The 20,418-nt window shown below is 33.4% G+C and overlaps 1 protein-coding gene across 1 annotated transcript in view; it reads right to left on the bottom strand.

The window, feature by feature from the left end:
* The window catches only part of DNAH8 (dynein axonemal heavy chain 8), a gene marked incomplete at its 3' end in the record, with an annotated part of 131,064 nt that overhangs the window by 83,620 nt on the left and 27,026 nt on the right, over positions 1-20,418 (bottom strand). Inside the window, exons 20-32 of the mRNA XM_084283418.1 lie at positions 18,794-18,913; positions 17,869-18,010; positions 17,558-17,670; positions 17,181-17,287; positions 15,596-15,698; positions 13,014-13,209; positions 10,750-10,946; positions 8,964-9,090; positions 6,624-6,859; positions 4,633-4,737; positions 3,551-3,664; positions 2,847-2,909; positions 1,638-1,738 (exon numbers count right to left, since the gene is read on the bottom strand). Of these exons, the coding sequence (XP_084139544.1) occupies positions 1,638-1,738; positions 2,847-2,909; positions 3,551-3,664; positions 4,633-4,737; positions 6,624-6,859; positions 8,964-9,090; positions 10,750-10,946; positions 13,014-13,209; positions 15,596-15,698; positions 17,181-17,287; positions 17,558-17,670; positions 17,869-18,010; positions 18,794-18,913 (1,724 nt within the window). The remainder of the gene's footprint in view (positions 1-1,637; positions 1,739-2,846; positions 2,910-3,550; positions 3,665-4,632; positions 4,738-6,623; positions 6,860-8,963; positions 9,091-10,749; positions 10,947-13,013; positions 13,210-15,595; positions 15,699-17,180; positions 17,288-17,557; positions 17,671-17,868; positions 18,011-18,793; positions 18,914-20,418) is intronic.

Raw genomic sequence — 20,418 nt, 5'->3', positions numbered from 1 at the left:
CAACTCATCCAAAAGACATGATTGCCCCCCTAATACTCAGTAGTATCTTCATCCTCCCCTCAAATACTGTGTGAAATTTTGTGGTCCACAATATAAGAATATAAAACTATTAAGATATGTTCAAAGGAGGGCAACAAAGATGTTGAAAGGACTACAGGGCATGAATTATGAGGAGTGGGTGGGGATACTTGGTTTGCTTAGCTTAGAGAAAACTGAGGAGTGACTTCACTACTGTCTACAACTTCCTCATAATGAGATGTGGAGAGGGAGGTGTTGTTCTCTTCTCTCTGGTGACTAGTGATAGGTCATGGCTTAAAGCTGAGTCAGGGGAAGATCTGGATATTAGGACAAGTATATTGGATGTTAGGATTAGGTTCTTCACTGAGAGGGTGGGTGTTCAAGCACTGGCACAGGTTCCTCAGGGAAGCAGTCACAGCCCAAAGCCTGTTGGTGTTTAACAAGTACATGAACCCCATAGATATGTGGTTTCACCCTTAAATTGCCCTGTGTGGAATCCAGAGCCAGACTGTGTGATCTTTGTGTGTCTTCCAAATAAGGATATTTTATGATTCTGTGGTAGTTTATGCACCTTGAGGTGGCTCTGTAGTGCAAAGCAGGGAATGGCAAGCAAGGATGATTATTCAATTTACTTCAGAAGAACTCTAGGAATCTGAACTAAAATGCTGATGCAAAAACAGCCATAAAGGCTCATTAGTACAGCTGCTCAAAAAAATTTAGACTTTGATAAACCTCTAATAATATATGTCAAATATGGTCATACATTGGTTGTTCCTCATCTTTTTCTAGTTGTTAGTACTGTATCTTGTTACATAAAACTATATTTACTTATACGAGTATATTTCAAAGACAGGGCATTCTGCTCCTTAGGATAGTACAATACCCAGAGTAAAATAATCTGTTCGGTTGCCACAATAAATACACACACACACAAACAATTATAAGCAAATTATTCAGAGCTCTAAAATTTGTGTTGATTTTTTTTTTCTTTTTTTGTATTTAATTTAAGGTGATGGAAAACTTCTGGACTCACCTCAAGTACTATGTGCAGGTCTGGGTGTTACTATGCAAAGAGGACATAAAACTATTAGACAGCATCCAAAGGAGGACTACAAAGATGGTGGAGGGTCTAGAGGGGAAGACACATGAGGAGCAGCTGAGGCCACGTTGTTTGCTCAGCCCAGAGCAGAGGAGGCTGAGGGGAGGCCTCATGGAGGCCTGCAGCTCCCTCACAAGGGGAGCGGAGGGGCAGGCGCTGAGCTCTGCTCTCTAGGTACAGAAGCAGGACCTGAGGGAATGGCATGGAGCTGGGACAGTGGAGCATCAGTCTGGGTGTTAGGAAAAGGTTCTGTACCCAGAGGGTGGTCAGGCACTGGGACAGGATCCCCAGAGCAGTGGTCAGAGTACCAAGCCAGCTGGAGTTCAAGAAGCACTTGGACAGTGCTCTCAGGTCAGGTTTTTTGGTTGGTCCTGTGTGGAGCCATAAGTTGGAATTCATGATCCTTGTAGGTCCATTCCAACTCAGGATATTCTATGATTCTATGATTCCCCTTTTGTATACCTTTAGCCTTTCTAATATACTTAATAAACACCTAGGACAGCTGTCTTTCCACAATTACCTGACTTTATGCAAAACTGCATAGTCTGTGACGGGCAATCCAAACAACTGCTCACCAGATGAGTATGTGATAAACTTTCTCCAAAGCTCATCAAAATTAGCCTGGTGACATTAAGATTCATACAGACAAAATAAATTATATATATAATTTAAAATAGTCTCATAATAAATCTACAGTTCTACACTTGTCTTAAAACACTTGTATTAGAAGCATAAACGTCTGAAAAATACATTTAATCTAAATTTTTTAAACAGTTTTCATGTAAAGCAGTATCAATTCCATATGTTAAATTCAGTTAGTAAATATATTTATAAAGCAATAATTTGAAGAAACATTCTACAAAAATGGGATGTGAAATTAATTCCATATCATGCAGACAGAGAAGTAAATACTTGTATTAGGTGATAAAGTAGACGTCCTGAATTAAAAACATCAGAGAGTGCCAAAAATACAGCTACTTTCAGACAAAGTGTAAATGCTGCCCAAAGTATTGGATCAACATGGGAAAGTGAAAGAACAGTTTGGGTACAAAAGCATTACCTTGTCGGTATAAATGTATCTGACAAATTTATTTGAAGAGGAAATTCAAACAAAGTCATTTCATTTTCAGTATATATTAGATGCATGTGGAAGTTTAAGCTTTTGTTACTTTGTTGGTGCTTTTCAAGAACTTTGAATTCACTTTTTACAGAATAAATATATAATACATAAGATACTAACAACGGTCGTGTGGGTTGGGGCTGAGGCGGAATCTTCAAGTTATAACTTTTGAAGAAAAGAAGGATAAAAAATGGAATAAAGCTCATTGTGGAACCACGAACTAAGGTTCATAACAAAAACAAAACACTGAGTTGAAAGGCAAGTTTCTAATGGAAAATGTGATCTTTACAAGAGGGAAAGATTGGTTTATGTGACCAATATATAATCTGGCTTCTTTTTAGCTACTATCGAGTTGTACTTGCCTCTTCCCTTTTTTTTTATTGTTCTTATTTCTTTAGGTAGATAATTTCTGCTCAAGAAACATGAAAAGTGGAGCAGGGTTACTTATCAGTCCTTCTACTTAAAGGAAAACATTGCCTGATTAAATACTAAACAAAATACCCACCGAGATTGAGTCTTTGGTAAGTGTGTCTTTCTCTAAACTCACTTTGATAAGCAACAGTGGATCTAAATTTAATTATTTCAAAATGTAACTGTTTATTTTCTTACCTGAAAGATCTGTAGCCTATTACTAGCTTCCTGAGGTGGAATATTTGGAACCATAGGTCCTTCCTTTTAAAGAAACAATTAACAAAAACGTCAATACTAATTCTCAAAGTGACTGAAGTCCACTGTATATTTACAGTAGCTCATCACAAAATACATAACCTTTTGATAGTCAAGATCCAATCAAGTTACATGTGTTGGTAATGCAATATTTACAGTGGTAAATCTAATAAAAGATAACACTTATACGATTAAGAAGTCTTTAGGTTTATTAAATTGAATAGCAATAGATTTCGTTTCTCATATTTTGTTTGTTTGAAAGAAATAAATAATAAAAAAATAAAAAAAATATTTATATATATATATATATACATACATATATCTCCAGTGTGTGGCCTGCGACACTTTTTTAACATGGGAATACAATCAAAGATGTCATAATGTGCTGCAATTTCTAAACTAAGATCTCATGAAAAATCACGCCACCAGGGATTCTCTTCTCTGAGTTGTTTGTACTGCTGTTTCTCCAGACTGAAAAGGATGACCTATAACAATGACTGCTTAACAACCATGACATATTTACCATATTCAGTAGCTCAACAGCATAAAACTCTGGCATCCAACTTTTTGCATCTGGATGCAAATAAAAATATTGAAAAGCCAAGTACAAGTCTTTCAGATAACTAAAAAAATAATATTACAGTTACCGTTTCATATGATGTTTCGAAGTTTGACACATCTTCCCGAAAAACTGCAACCGATTCCAGTAAATTACTTTTAAATTTGGGCTGAACTTGAACCAACTCATCCTGAATTCTGGTCTGACAAAAAAGAATAACAAGAAATACATTATTATTTTCTTTATTTTTTTATTTTTAAAATCAGGAACAGATATTTGAGCTATATATAACCCAAAATCATACATACATAAGTATTAAAGTTTTGAACAAAAACGAATGATTTGTAACTAAACAGGTATTATTTTCTTTCATGGTGCTACATGTTCAATTTTTGAGATGAAAGGTGCAAACAGCAACAACACTCTCTCCCATCTACTAACAAATGAATATTTACAATGAATATTTACAAAAGGGAGAAGGGAATAAAAGGACACAGAAAACAGAACAATAAAGATCCTTTTTCTCTCCATCCCTCTCCTCCCTCTAAAAAAAAAAATCAAAACCCAAAGTCCTCATGGATTGCTCAGTATTTTCTTTAAAAACGTCAATATTCTTTGTTCAAAAGTTTGAGAGAGAACCAAGAACTGCCTGAAATCAAAATATAAATTACTCACACCAGTGATTACTCTGCAGAATATGATGTAAATATTACAATAAAATATTTCCATATTTCCACCAAAACTTCCCCATTTCAGGAAAAGGTCCAACAGACACTGAGCTTTTGAGGGATATGTCTGTCCTAAACAATGACGTGTACAGTCATCATTTAAGGGGAAGGACGGTGAGAAAGTATGCAATTTTTGAAATTATGTAACCTAAGAGCTGTAATCTTGATCAGACAAGAATGGAGCAAAAATTGTAAATGAAAGACACCAGAAAAATCAGAGAATAAATAAATTTCTCATTTTCTTGCAGATTTTAGGCACATATATTAAAGCTATAATAAATATTTTAATATTAAAGAACTTCTCTATAAAAATAAAATTAGAAAATGAACGTCCTAATCAAAGGTACAGACACTAGTGAGCAACTAAAACCAAGAGTCAGAATACAAACCAGAGTCTGTCCCACACTCATTTATATCCTAAATTGTAGTTTTATATACTTACAGCTTTTTTCTGTAATTTATTAAAAGAATATCTGAGTGAATCAACACCTTCTGATTCTTCTTTTGTAACCTCAATTTCGAATGTGTTTAAAATGGCATAGGCTTCCTAGACGAAAAAAGAAAACCTTAGTAACAATCCATTTTAAGTTCATTTGCAGAAATATAGATCCAATGTGTTAATAACATTTCAAAGAAAATCTACACATGTAATTTAGGCATAAAATATTCATTTGTTCTTAAAAAAAAAAAAAAAAAAGAAAAAAAAAGGATGCTGAATAAATCAGAACTAGAGCAAAACAGCAAAAAAAGAGTTTCTTTAAATAAAATTCTCTTGGATGAGATAACAGAAAGATATACAAACACAATAAATTGAATATTAAATATATATGAAATTTTATCATCTTAATGGTATCTGTATTACATTACCTGAATGTATATTTTGATTTTTTTTTTTTCCCACCTCTGAATTACTCTCACTAAATCACAGATTTTGGAAATATTTTGCCATCTGACCCGTAGAATCTTTACTATATGTTTTCAAGCTATCAAGTGTCTGCATAAGTATCTATTTCATTATGAACCTTTCTTATTATTTATTCACACTAGTAACTTGTTTGCATCCATGGAGTTTGCACATCTTCTGTTTTACGACCCTCTTATCAGACCAAGGGAACAACTTATTTAAACATCCAGTCTTACTTTTCCTTACATCAAGCCCTCCTTCCTTCAGTCATGTTCTAGCAAGAAATAAAATGCCTAATCACCCCCAAAAGTTCTAATTAAGCTCACTAAGGAAACAAGACAAAACATTGAACTTTTTCAATTGAAATTACTGATCAGGTGACACTATTTTATATTCAGATCTTGATTTTATCAGCTATAAACTCTTATTTATTTAAGGAAAGCTCATGAAGAAAGAACAGAGTGGAACTCATTATTTTAGTAAAGAAAAGGAGTAACTGTATAGAATGTAAGATGTAGAAAGGTTTGTAGAGAGGTTTGGGAAAGAATCTTTGGACTAATATTCATCTCAAAGTGCCAGAAACTGGTAAAAATATTATTCCTTCAGAAATTAAAATATCTTTATTATATTATTTACAATTTTTGCATCACTTTTCCCACATATCTGAGAAAGAAACAGTGCCAAACTCAGTTTCTCTTGCTTATTTTATTTAATAGCTATGTGTGTGATTATCACATCCCTATCTTTTGCCTGACAAGTAGTCTGAAGATACTCAGCCTAAGAAAGAACATTTAGTAATACTTCCTTAACTTAATATTAGGAATAATATCAACAATCCACTGAAAGTCCATTCTGGTATCACATTAACAGAACAGTCTTCCAGAAGGAAAATGTTAGTATTGAGCAGTACAATTTCTTCTGTAAAAGGTGGATAAAAATGTAAAACAGATGTTATATTAAGCTGACTATTTCTGAGTATGATAAAAAAAAAAAAAAACAAACAGCGAAGTATATATAAAGCTTAATGAACTTCTTTATCCAGTTAAATCAGGGAAACTGGAAGAATGCTGCAAATTTCTGACAGCATACAATGATGTGTGGCTCCGTGAATGCATTCTGGTTATATTCAAGGGTGTTAGATTATAACAATGTTTTCTCTTGGACACAGAATAGTTAGGAAAAAGATTAAGGCTAATGGAAAAGCACACAGCAAAAGGGACATTATTGTTCATGTCTCTTGTGCTCACATCTGCTTATTTCTGCATGCCATCTCCTATATTGTATTTAAGTTGTAAATTATTTGAGAATCTATTTTTTTTATTCTGAATTTATACAGTACCTACCAAACTATCTAATAGTGGTTCATAATTTACAATAAAAATAGCAATAAAAATACTGCTCTGTTTCCTATCTTCATTGTAGACCTTTTATAACAGTAAACTTCTTATTTGGGTTCTCAGTTTATTTTATGACTCCTCATATATAAAACTAACTGTTTTAATCAAAATAAAAAATTAAAGTCATCTTACTTCAATAGGTCCCAGGGTCATATCCATTTGTATTTTATTATCACGTATGATAGATAAAGCTTCCATTGCCAGTCTGACATCATCTAGGTCACGCAGAGGTCGAGACAATTTCTTTAAATATGTAGTTATGAATGACATCATATCTGTCATTTTCTTTTTATATTCCTCATTTAAATAATGACAGAGGAGCATCTTCCAGGCTTTGGCTTCAACTGATAAAGCTTTTTTCAGGGGTCCTGTTTTAAAAATAAATAAATAAATAAATAAATATATATATATAAATCCACACATCATATATGATTCTTTATAGCAATTTAGAATAACATCAGCAGAAATGCAATCCAATTACTCTAGTTTAAATTTTTTTTAGTAATTTCAAGTATACTTGAATACTTTTGTATTTTTCTATTTTCATCTGTAAGATGCATTGTTAAGTTTATCTGATACGACATATAGAGATGATAAATAAAGAAGAAAAATACCTAATTATTGATTTACATTCTCAGAGACTATCTTTAATTAATATATATTAACTAAGTGCATGAAGATCGGTGATATTTAAATGGCTTATACCAGTTGAAGAAATGACATCTTGAGATTTCAATACTGGGATTTGGAACACTTCGTAACTAAAGCTACAAGGTGTCAAATCAGATCATGAACAATTAATGTATGAACACAAACTGACACTGAAGAGACAGAAAAGCCAATCGTTGGCACTTTAACTTGTGCGAACAAGTTAGGATTTTGTCGTGGTTTAACTTGGCCGGCAGCTAAACACCACGCAGCCGTTCGCTCACCCTTCCCCCTCCCTCTCTGGGACGGGGGAGAGAAATGGAAAGTGAAGTCCATGAGTTGAGATAAAGACAGTTTAATAAGACAGGAAAATAATAATAACAAAAATAATAATAACAATAATAATAATAATAATAATAATAATAATACAATGGTGATAATAGGAAAGTAATAATAATGTGTACAAACAAGTGATGCACAGTGCAATTGCTCACCACCCGCTGACCGATGCCCAGCCTATCCCCGAGCAGTCCGGCCCCCTCCCCCGGCTAGCCACCCCTATATATTGTTTAGCATGACGTCAGATGGTATGGAATACCCCTTTGGCTAGTTCGGGTCACCTGTCCTGGATCTGTCCCCTCCTAGCTCTTACTGCACCCCCAGCCTGCCTGTTGGCAGGACAGAGCAAAAGGCTGAGATGTCCTTGGCTTGGTACAAGCACTGCTCTGCAACAATTAAAACATCGGGATGTTATCAGCACTCTTCTCATCCTAAGCCAAAACACAGCATTCCACCAGCTACTAGGAAGAAAATTAATTCTGTTCTAACTGAAACCAGGACAGATTTTAATAAGCAACATATTATACTCTAGTGACAGAAGCTGAAAGGTCCTAACACCATATAACCCTTTTAGTTACAAATTTTACAGAAGATATGCTTTCCTCTTTAGTAATGCAGCTATCAGTATTAAAATACTGATTCCAAAAGGCCATTAGATATCCAGAGCTAATCATCTAAAAATTGTCCTTGTGGATCCCTTCTAACTCTGAATATTCTGTGATACTCTCTCTACTGTTCGTATATATGAATTTATGTAAATTCCTATGGGCACATACACAACATAAGCACAAGCACTTGCATACTTACAATACTTATTAATTCTTTCAGCGTCTTCACTAAACAGGATTGTGCAGCAGTGGATTTCTTAAGCAAAAATATGCATTTTATGAAACTTATTTCCTTTAACTAGGGTTAAAATTGTTATTTTCCAAATTGTTATTTTCCATGTAATTAACTATTCATTTTATATATATTTTATATATATAGACAACTCACTCAATTTTTATATACCCTTTCTCATACTGCCTCATTGACCACCTTATTCATGTTCTCCTAAATAAAAACACACACACACACACACACACACACTAAAACAAACACAAAACAAAACAAAACAAAAAAAAAAAACTTGAAGAAGTCTTTTAAAATCTTCACCAAGAACCCAAGGGTTCAAGGGATTTTGTTTGTTTGTTGATCTTTGAAGATCTATATTTTGTTAAAGAAACAAACTACCATGACGTTATCTTGCATAATGTCATGGTAGTATTTTCATTAGTTTCATGCCTAACTTCCTATTCTGCACAAAAATAAAAAGTATCTTAGGATCCAAATACTACTACATAGGGAAGCAATATAAACAAAATGAAGTGTCCTTGATAACTTCTATTCATATTTGTAAGCATTTTATTTTAGAGAATAAGCCAAGTAACCTATGACTATTTTATTCGTTATCTTACAATGTATAAAGAGAAGAAAATGTCATACCTGTGTGCAATTCAATTGGACCAAGAAGAATAATGGGTTTTAAATCTTCCATCTCTTGCTCAAACATAGCATAGTGAAGTATTTCTTCCTTAATTTCAGTCAGAGATGGACAGCTAGCCAAAAATTGCTGTATGAAGGTTAAAATGTCAATCAACAATTATCCTTTTTTCATATTTTTGGTAAAAAAGGTGGCAACACTTATTCAGGAATTACTGAAAATGCGTATCGATATTATGCCTGTATTTAGCCTTCCATGGCCTTGCTAAATTAGGAAAATGCACAGGAGTAGACATTCACATTTATGAATTTCTCCGTCAGTAATTCTCAAGCTTGTTGGAAAAATCTGATCAAATTTAACAGAGAAACAGACATCCAAGACATATTGTTCCTACCAGTTTTGTAAAAACATGTGACATAACAGATCAAAAAATATGTCTGCACTGACAGTAAGGGTAGACCATTAGCAGAATAACATACAAAACAACTGCAGTAAAACAAATTTTGTAAGGAGTTCCATGAGCATAAGAACTCAAGTGTAGAAAAGTTTTGTGATCCTGAAAAGCTACATTTTGGAAATGTTACACAAGATATGTATTTGATACACCTACACTGTGTGGATAAACAATAAATGATGAAAGTTATTTTCCTCTTCTTTTGTGTGAGAGCACCCAGACTGGCAGTGGGAGAGTTAGTACAGTACTGAAGAAGGGGGATGGAAAAAAGGGCATGCATGCATAAAAATGAAATGCAGTATTAGTGAGGCTTCTTCTGTAACACTTTTCTTCAGCATTAACTAGACCAAGCTAACACTATTTGATTAAACTAAAAAATTAATTAGACTACAAGCAAAATAAGGTATATTTCTTAGCCCACATAAAGTGCGCAAGTTGCAGTGTGATATCCAAAAGAGACCTAGTACTCCTGTAGCAAACAAGGTGATGTGATATTCACAGATTTATCTACATACAATGCAGTCTGTTAAATAGAAAGTAATAGAAAGCTGAATTAAGCCAAAGTTAAATGAAGTATATATAGTAGCCAACTTTCTTCTACTGAACCTCCAAATTCAAGCTTTAAATTAAAAATCTGTTGTAGAAGAACAGTGTGAATATTCTGAAGATTAATTCCCAGAGACTTCTAATTACTGGAAATGAGCTTTTTCCTGTTCGAAAAGGAACTACATTTTTCTACTGCTTCTGAGGACTCAACTTGCAGGAAACAACCTGTTAACAATAATTCAAACAACCAGGAAGGGAATACAGGATTTTTGTTGTTGTTGTGTAGAGGTTGCAGAACTCACCTTCTCGAATTAACTAAAGAAAAGGTGGTGAATAAAAATATGTATTAAACTCAAAATAACAACTTAAATACTTTTCATAGAGAAAAATGCACATGTATCAACACTGACAGTGTGAGAAGTTCTGTGCGAAACTGGAGTACTTTCTTATGGCCTGAAATTCAGAGTTCCACAAACAAAAAAAGAAATTAAAAACAAGCAAAACAAAACAAACAAAAAACCTAGGACCACTTTATCATTATATAGAAAGGCACAGAAACAGAAAAACCCAACCTTCAACGTAAGAAATATGTAGCATGCTATTCCTTCTGCCTAGGAAATATATTACTACTATCACCACAACTACTTATGGACAGAATCAAAATTTGAGCTTCTAGTATCTTTTCTACATTCTTTTTCTTGATCTTTTTTTTTTTTTTAATCAATGTTTTCTAATTTCAAATGATTAGATTAATGAAAAACAATCCTGTAAATCAGCATTAAACTCACCTGAACTTTGGCATCTCTATCTTCTGTCCACAGCTCTTTGTATTTCTGAAAATCCTGCAAAGCTTCACTAGCTACTTCTCTAATATAATTCACAGAAGAAGAGAGGAGCACAACTAATTTAGAAATATCTTCATGTTCTGCAACACCTGAGTAAAAATTTCGTAGCTTTCTTTGTATCACAACTTCTTTCATTCTTTCTGTAAGATAAAATCATATATAAATTAATAAACTATTACAAGTCTGGTTAGTTATAGTTCTTTAAACCTATGCAGGCTATCTTAAGCACAGTTGCTGTTCAGTAGGGCTGAATAACCTTCTTTACGTGTCTATCTGCTTAATATGAAGGCACCAAGCACTAGTTCAGTCTAAGCTCTATACAGTTAGGGCAAATTCAGCCTAGAATTGATGTTTCAAAATGCAAAGAAAATATCCTTCTTTATTCACTAATTTTCCTTTTTCTGGTTTACTTGCAACTAGAAGATGACAAGGCTTCATGAATATTTTAGGCTTTTTCTTTTTAAATTCATATAATAAGGTTTTAAAATCATATAAACCCCTTAAAACAGTATTTCTTGAACTCTAAGATACTTGAATTAAGTAGCCCTTCATTAACTATCTTTAGTGATATCAAAAGAGACATAAAACTTTACCAAGTTGCATCTTTTATTAGAGCAAAAATAAAGTTTGTGAGACAAATGTAGCTTCAAAACGGTTGATATCAAAGTCTTTTGAGTCTTGTCTGAAAGAGGGTAGAGCTGAAGGAAGAGGAAAAAAAAAAAAAGAGAGAGAGAAAGGGAGAGAGAGAAAAGAGATTCTGCTAAACCTTTCACTTCCGAATATGCTTCCAAAGGCATTTTGAAAGAAAACAGAAGCTACACAAACGTAGCTGCTGTTCCAGTTATATTGTTGATTTTGAAACAGGATCCCAGTCTCCTTTACGAACTACAAACTCAAACAGAAGGTAAGTAAAATACAATCTATCATGTCCCTACTTCATCTCTGATGAGCTGTTGATACAATCAAGATCAATGTAGACATTGCTGTTCCTAAAGTTCTAATGAGCCCATCTGCCATGACAAGGGCCTGAGCATTTTGAAGCATATGTAAGAGAATGGAGAAGGAAAATCCTTCTGCCATCTCTTCCTGCCATCCATGCTGTTTAATGGGGGGATTTAAAGCAATGCCATCTTTTCTTCTGGTCAGCAAACTTTTTCAGGGATCTGGTCACTGAAAACAGTCTCAGACTGATCCATCTGTGCCATCTGTTCCATAGAACTAGCTGACCAAATAATAACATATCCCCTCCACACAACACCCTTTCCTGGGTGTTGCTGATGAGTTGCTTTAAAGTGATGAAAAAGATTACTCACTAACTTTGTATTTCGACACAGCAGAGGGAAAGGCTATGGCTGTCTTATGAGTAGTAGTCTTGGTAATTTTCTGTCACCCTGCTTAAGAGATTATTTTTCTATGTCTGTGCTTCAAATAATTATAAATCCCAACTCTGGACTACGAGAGAAAAAATTTCCAAGATACTAAATATTTCCCAAAGGAATCACAACAAAGATGTTACTGCAGTGTAGATCACAAAGAGAACCTGACAGTAAAAGTTTGTTGTTTTTCTTTGGTTGGTTGTTTCAGTGGGTGCTTGCTTCATATGGACATCTAACCATAGAAACAGCATGGACATCTAATCGTAGAAACAGAAATTTCTGCATAAAAATAATATTAGGGAAAAAAAGTATGTGACTAGAATGCCTGCAGGTCTATCTACATTGAGAATATTCACATGAACAAACACTTCAATTGTTTTATAATCCATTTTGGGAATACAGACAGAAAATAAACGTTGTCACTGAAATCTATACTATACAGATTATACTGTACTCTTTCTATCTCAATGTTTCAATGACATTTAGTCTACATAATTGTTTACGGCTAAAACTATAACATAACAAGTAAGTAAAAAAGATGACCTAAGGAGTTTACTTTGCCTCAGTTAAATAGGAGATTCATAATTTAGCAATTTTTCAAAAAGAAAATTTTGATTATTGTTTCTAAAGGTTCTAATACTTACATAAACCAGAAAAGCTATTTCTGAAAAATATAGTTAATTTAAAAAAAAAAAAAAGAACAACATATTAGTTCAAAAGAATCCACAGTTGGCTTCTTTGAAACAAAGTAAATATATTCATAAATATTTATATGTGGCATTTTTATTAAAATCCAAAGTTTAAAGTAAGTTAAAAAAAAAAAAAACTTACTTTCCCCCTTTTTGGTTAATTTTCTTGATAATCCAAAACCTGCTGAAGATACTTGCTGTGTGTCTAGTTCTGCTTTTAAATTAGATTTTTGCAAATGCCTTTGTCCCCACTGAGCAACTCCACGACTTACGTCCAGTATCAGTTGAATCATACGATTTATGGCTTGCTGTATATCATCTAAACTGGGAACCATTACCTATTCAAAATAGTTGAAATATTGTTGAAACAAATGCAGGTGACTGTCATTTTCCAAGACTTCAGTTTTACTCTAATAGTGAATATAGAGAGCATGCCCCAGAAGAGAAAAATGTAACTAAGAGTTTGCCTCCCTCAGAATTGCCTCTAAAGAAATGAAATATACTGTACTGACCTATTTGTACACTTACATTGTAGGCAAGCTGACATGAAAGTATTAGTAGTCTGTTTTTGTGTTCTTTTTTTACAGTTGTTTTTACAATTCCTAAAATATTTTTAACAGCATTTTTCAAATACTTTTTTACAGTCTAGGGAATACACTACAAGCCTTATTTCCCACATTCTAGAATCACAAAGCATCAAAAACGTTAGGCCAAGTTCCTCTTCTCTGTTACTCTTAACCTCTGGATTGTAAATACTGTGAGAGTATTCGTCATGAAAGTACATATGGACAGCTCATTTCAAAGAAGATTTACAAGTATATACCTTCTAAGTGCTTATCTATTCATGCATTCATGCCATGGGACATAAGACAAGCAACCGTCATCTAGATCAAAGTGCCGAAGGTTCTAGTTGAATAAATATTTATTTTTTCTCCCCAAAGTAGCAGCACTTCAAACTTCTGCAAGAGCACAGTGTTTAGTAAATAAATGAAACTCCATGCAGTAGCCCTAAAGACCTCAAATTCTATATTTGGTAAGGATTTTGTAACAAGCCAGAAGGGGTAGAGAATTCATTATCATTTACCAGAGTAAAAAGAGGATTCTTGATCTGGAACAAAAACAACAAGCTAACAGAACAGGGTCAAACCACGCTGTCCATGATGTATAAATGCTATTATGCTCCCTAGCATAGTTTGAAGTGATGCAAAATAGCATTCTAGCAGACAAAATTCAGGCACAATTCGGAGAATAAAACATGATGAATGCTGAACCTAACACCCAGTTTGAATGCAAACTCTTGGATTCAGGAGAAAAAGCATTTACCACTGTAAATACAAACAGTTGTATTTACAGTAATAAATGCAAATACAAATTTCAGGTCAGTTGACTTTGAGGTCAAAAAGCAGCCTTTAGCCACTTTTATTTAGTAGCACACAAACAGAAAGTCCCAAACACAGAACAAACAACTGCATTGTCAGAATAATGTTAATTGTAGCTTTATCCTTGTCTGATAAGAATTCCACATAGGATAAGGTGGAGGAAATGCAAACATCTGTTCCTCCAGGATGCTTACCAGAAGGAAGAACCTACCTGAGAGTGATCCAGGAAAGTACAGAAAAACAGCATTTGTTTTTAAACATCAGAACAAAGAACTTGGATAAAAAACACTAAAAAGTGACTCTTATGTTTTATAAATCAATTTTACAGATTGAGCAGTTGTATGCATAAAAGCAAGGAACTTGTAAAATCCTATTTGTTAACATAAAGCAGTATGTTTTACCCAAAATTACTTGATTGCTACCCTGGATCAACCAAGAATTTCAGAGGAGTTGAGGGAAAGATAGGTACATTTCCCTTTGCAGAGGACAAAGCCTGAAGCATTATGCAAATATTCATAAGGTAAAAATTCCACACTTTTGCAGACCTTGTAAATGTGTACACAGTGTGAAGTATATTAGAATGTCTGACATTGATACTGTGTTCAAACTAAGGAATATCACCTTAGAACAGAACCTCTATTCCATTATCATTTCACAAATGTAAAACTAAATTTTTGTAAGACAATTGGATAGTATTATCTTCTCACATAAAAAATAAAACAACATACGTATTGCTGACAAAATTATCTTACTGTACAGCAGGCAAACAAATGCATCTATTAATTCTTTGCAATCTGGTTGCCTTTTTGTTCTCTGCACAAAGAAATCCACAACTGACTTCTTGCTTTTTAATCTTCTAATTTTTTGTTGAGTTTTCCTCTTTCAGGTCATCTTACTTCCTATTGAGGTGACTAAAACCAAACTGAACAAAAATAATGTTCATTATTTTTACTCAACAAAGGATTTAAAAATGCAAAGAACAAAACAGCTAAAATAAATATACAGAAACCATGAAAAATTTATACCAACAATTCAATCACTACAAGTGAAGGAGATTGGTGAACATTCTACAAAGACCACTGATGAATAGATTGCAATATACTTTCTGAAATACACAAGAACAATAAAAGGCCAGATTCTGCAAGTATTACTAAGACAAAAACAAGGAACATTAGTAATGTTAGCAAATTTCATCTGTATTGCCAGTGCACTAAAGAGCCTGAGCAACTGTTTTCCTGAATGGGTGCTGGTTCAGTAGTACAGTGCCCGCATTCTGTGCTTGGGCAAATGCAGACATAACCATAATATAGTGTATTTTACCATATCTGTATGACACATAACTTACCACATTAGGAATTGCAAGGTGTACTTCTGCTTTTAGAAAAGACACAATCTCTTCAGATTTGCTTGGGTGAGCAGAAAACATTGTTCTCCCAAATGTAGTTTTGCTGAAAATAATTTTGAAACATGCCATAAGTACTTCACCATGAAACACATTCAAATTACCTTAGAAACATCAGTTTGAGGTACCTTCTATGGAGAAACCTTCATGAAGAATTTTCACATCAGTGTACCAGCTATTTGACAAAGCTTCCAGAAGTTTTATGTTTTAAGGGTAAAAATAATAGCCAGAACTTCATCACTCAGACAAAGATTATTTTGGATCTAGGCACTGAATTTGGAATTTTGTATCTAGAGTATTTTCCGACTTGGGATTTTAATCTCCAAATTTAAGAATGATGGAACTCTGCCAGTGTTATGAGTAGGGCATAAAAAGGTTTTATTGGCCATTTCATGTAACAACCTATTAAGGGTAAGAGTTGCCTCATTACATTTTAGGTAAATGTTCAACTGAACAGAACAGTTTCAAAGATGATAAGCTGGTACAAAATGATAGACAAAATAAAAATGAGTCCACTAAAGACAAAGTGTGACATACAATTTCTGGTTGCTATGTCATGACAAAGAGACCAAAAAAGGCAGCATTCAACAAATGTAAATACCATAGTCAATAGCAAACACTGTAGTCAAAAATAGAGGAAAAAGATATTTAATCATTACAACTGTTAAGGACACAACCAAAAAAGACCATGTTTTTAAAACATTTTGTATGAGAGATGTCCCCAGAAAATAAATAAATAAATAACAAAACAAAACAGTAACACAAGCTTCCACATATATTAAAAACAAAACATTGTCAACTTTACCTGCTTAAAATAAATTCTTAATAGGATTCTAAGTAGGACAGCTTTTTAATATGCAATGTACTATATGGAAGAAATTCTGTCTCTGAAATATATGCCTCATCCAGCAGAGAACAATCTATTGAAATTATACTGAAAACAATGATACAACTGAACGAATAGAAGAAAATGGTACAACTGTATGGATCTTGATGTTATCAGATAAAATTAATAGCGATATCTGAATGATCTTTAACCCATGAGAAACAATTCTGAGTGAACAGCCATGTTTACACAAATAATCTGAAGTAAGGCAAATATATTGGCATGCTGCCACGTATGACCTAGAATAGTCACTTAAGTTCTAATCATTCACATCAAACAATAAATTGTACTTACATCTTGAAAGTAATGCCAAGGGAAATACATAAGAATAAAAGTAAAAGGGTACAGGCTGAGGGTAAAGAAGTAGAAAAAAAAAACCTTTCATTTTCTGCACAAAAGAAAGTGCATAGAATATAACTAACAACGTAAAGATGTAAAGAATAAAAGGAAAGTGTGGGCCCAAGGCATCACTTGCAACAAAGAGTGAGCACTCTCCTGGTTCTGCTTGAGCTAAAAAAGGTCTGGAACTCTATGACTAATGACACATGCACCCCACATGAATATAAGTGCATTATCATGTTAACACAGACATAATTACTGTTTTGGTAATACTATAGAAGAAATCTTTCATTTGCAACTCACCTTGAAACAAGTATTCTTTTTTTAAGACTATCCAAAGACAGACGGGTGGCTTTCTGGAGGCTATCTAGCAGCTGGTGACTGAAATAGGCAACTACCTCTTTACATTTCTGTAATAAAAAAAAAAAAAAAAAAAAAAAAAACAAGCAATAAAACCCACAACATTATTTAGTGTTTTATTCAGACAGGAACATGAAGATTATTTCAAAGTGTATTCGTCAAGCATAATAGTCTGAAGAAATTTATGCTGTAAAGCTACACGAGAAACACAAGGGGAGACAGGGAGGAAAACAGCTTTTGAGTAAAGAAGTAAAAGCTGCACGGAGAGGATATAAAAAGCTAAAAAGAATAAAAAAGTTTCCCTTCTGATCACAAAATACCTTTTTAAACTCATCCTCTTTGTCATTGCCTTTGCTATCATCACCGTGAGGAGCTCCAGTATTATTTTCTCTCTCATCTTCAATATTTCCAAACAATACATGTTTTTCTTTTACTGTAAATTAAAAAATAATAATGAATGCATTTTTGTTAACTGAGATATATTCTGCTTTGAAGCATGCTACAGACATCTTTACACTCAAAATGATATTGCTAGCTCCAGCAATTAGCTAAAACAATTCAATTTTGATATGTACTAGTTAAGTCTAGAGAAATAGGGACAGAAATTTCCATTTAAATTATAATTATCTACCTGGTGATGTGTGCTTTTTTGATGCTTTCTCAGAATGTTTAATTTCATAATTATTTTCAAATACAGATATTAAGTCTTGAACAGCATCTTCAATATGCATACTTTTGTGATTCAGTAACTCAGCACATTCTTTAGTGAAAGTCTGTTAAGTAAAAATAAAAAGGAATCATCTTAGTACGACTAATGATCTTATCACCTTGCCCTTTCACGGAGGACCAAATAATTTACCTGAATACCATCCTTCAGATGGAGACTGTTTGAAGGAGTTTTCTTTGAAAAGAAACTGGGAAACCAAAACCAAAATCTTTTTTCTATTTTTAAGATTTGCTGGATTTCCTGTTCCATTACACATTACATTATATTTTCATGTTTGTTTGTTTTTCCATTTTCAAAATGCAGTGAAATTTTTAAAGTCCAGAAGGAAGGTAATCATCTGAATCTGAAGTTATCCAAATTAAGTCCTTCAACTACCCTTAATGAATGTATTTACTTGTACTCAGTTTAAAAATAATAAAATAAAGCAAAAAATACATTTAATTTCATTTGAAGTCGAGGAAACTTTCAAATTCTCAAATATACTTTTTGGAAGTTTTCTTTTTTAACCTTCTTCTTTAAAAAGGTTTAAGAAAAAAAAATATGAAAGAAGACTGTATATGCCCAAGTATCTTCATGAAAAAAAATCTAATATGATTATAAAACAGCTAAATAAATAAATATATGTTTGAAATACTACAGTTTAAGTACCTCAAATGCCTAAGTGCCAATTTAAACACAAAATATTTTACCCAAAATATGTTAATCAAAATGATTATCTTTTGAATTCCTTCAGTGAGATTAATTCTTTTTTAGATTTATATCAATGTACTAAGAGGTTGCTTGTAACACATTCAAGAATTCTAGTTAAAGGATGTAAAGCAGCACATACCTCATTCCGTGTCAACATATCCTCTACTTTGATAGGACCATCTACCGGTAAGGCAATTAAAAGAGTATTTGATATTTCCTTTAATATTAAATCAATTCGGACTTCACTTAAATCATTTACCTAGAAAGAGAAAATCATATTAACTCCATATATTTGTGTAAAGCAGAATCTATTCTTTTAGAGACTTCTAACATATAATGTCTTGCAGAGAGAAGAAAAATCAGTCTCTACCCAGTGAAAGCGTAAAAGCTTTATACTATAGAAAATCCTCTGAAAAAGTGAATCGTAACAGAAAAACAAACAAGCAACAACAAAAAATGGAGGAAAAAGGATCAGCACACAAGACATTAAGATGACAGAAGCAGACAAAAAAAGGAAGCAAAACAATGTCTTGAATTATGTTAACTTAGGTAATATTTACAGTGGCTAAATATTGTCGTGTTTACTGTGAATTATTCTCTATTTTGTACAGATAGAATTTAGGGAGATGTGTACCCAACAAAAAAGTTCAGCCTTTGTTAACATGTTCACTGCAGACATTCTGAAATATGAAAAAGAACAGATAGATAAGTCTGGAAATATGTTTACTATTGCCATAGAAAACAAAACTAGGTTGCTAGGAGTGTATGTATTTAAATCCTACACACTTTGATAACACAGTTTTAAAAGGATTATACTGTACACAGTTTCATTTGAGACAGTTCATTAAAAACAAAATCTTGTAATTTATAAGATCTGCTGGTTCTATGTTGGGAATCAGACAAATGAATCCCAGAGAAAGTGAAATCTTTAGAGAAAGCATGTTTCCACCTATTTCCTCACAGATTCCTAGTTATCAGCATCATATTTTGAAATTTGTCTTCAGACAGGATAAGCTAAGACTACTTCTGCAGCATAACAGCAATGATTTAATTTCTGCATGAGTTTCCATTGACAGCTCTTTGAGCTGGTCAGTTTTGGAGAGTAGATTAATAAGCAAATATGCCAAGAACTACCTTCTGTGCCCTAAGAACATCATTAGAAAGTGGCTCTGAGACTTAAAAGTAGCTTCTTTAAATTTGTTTTTCTTCTGTCCTTAAAGTTCAGGAATTTCTGGAATAGATGAGAACTTTTGCTCCATGACGCTACCTGTGCTTGACTTACAGAGAAATTTGTGGCCACGATAAAGAAAAGATTCCTGAAGCACCCTTGCGATTTTAACAAGTTTTAGGCAGACAGGCAATAGCAGTTAGTTACATCCCAAACCATGGGAATTATACAGCCTACATGGCTACTAGATCAAGAGCAAACAAGCTATGCTAATATAGGATGATTAGCTTCTTTTTCATGATCTTGCTGGCCATGATTCCAGTTTTAAGACAAGGGGGCCACAAGCTTCTCCAGCTTGTAGTCAACATAGCTTTTCACTAGGCTTTTGATTCCAACTTACAACATTTTTAGGATTCAGTTGTCATGGCAGATTTCAAATAAAACTGATTTCTGTCCAATTTTTAACTTTTTAACTGAAAGATTCGATATCTGTAATACCCTCTTGTTTTTCAGCATATCACACAAGTCTTTGCTTTATAACACATTTTCTCTATTTGTTTGCCATACTCCATCCACAGAAAACAAAGGTCTAACCA

Source organism: Netta rufina (assembly GCF_964035555.1).
Source record: "Netta rufina genome assembly, chromosome: 3".
NCBI classification, from domain to species: domain Eukaryota; kingdom Metazoa; phylum Chordata; class Aves; order Anseriformes; family Anatidae; genus Netta; species Netta rufina.
The sequence above is the reverse complement of the archived record's forward strand: the minus strand, read 5'-3'. Positions and strand labels throughout refer to the sequence as shown.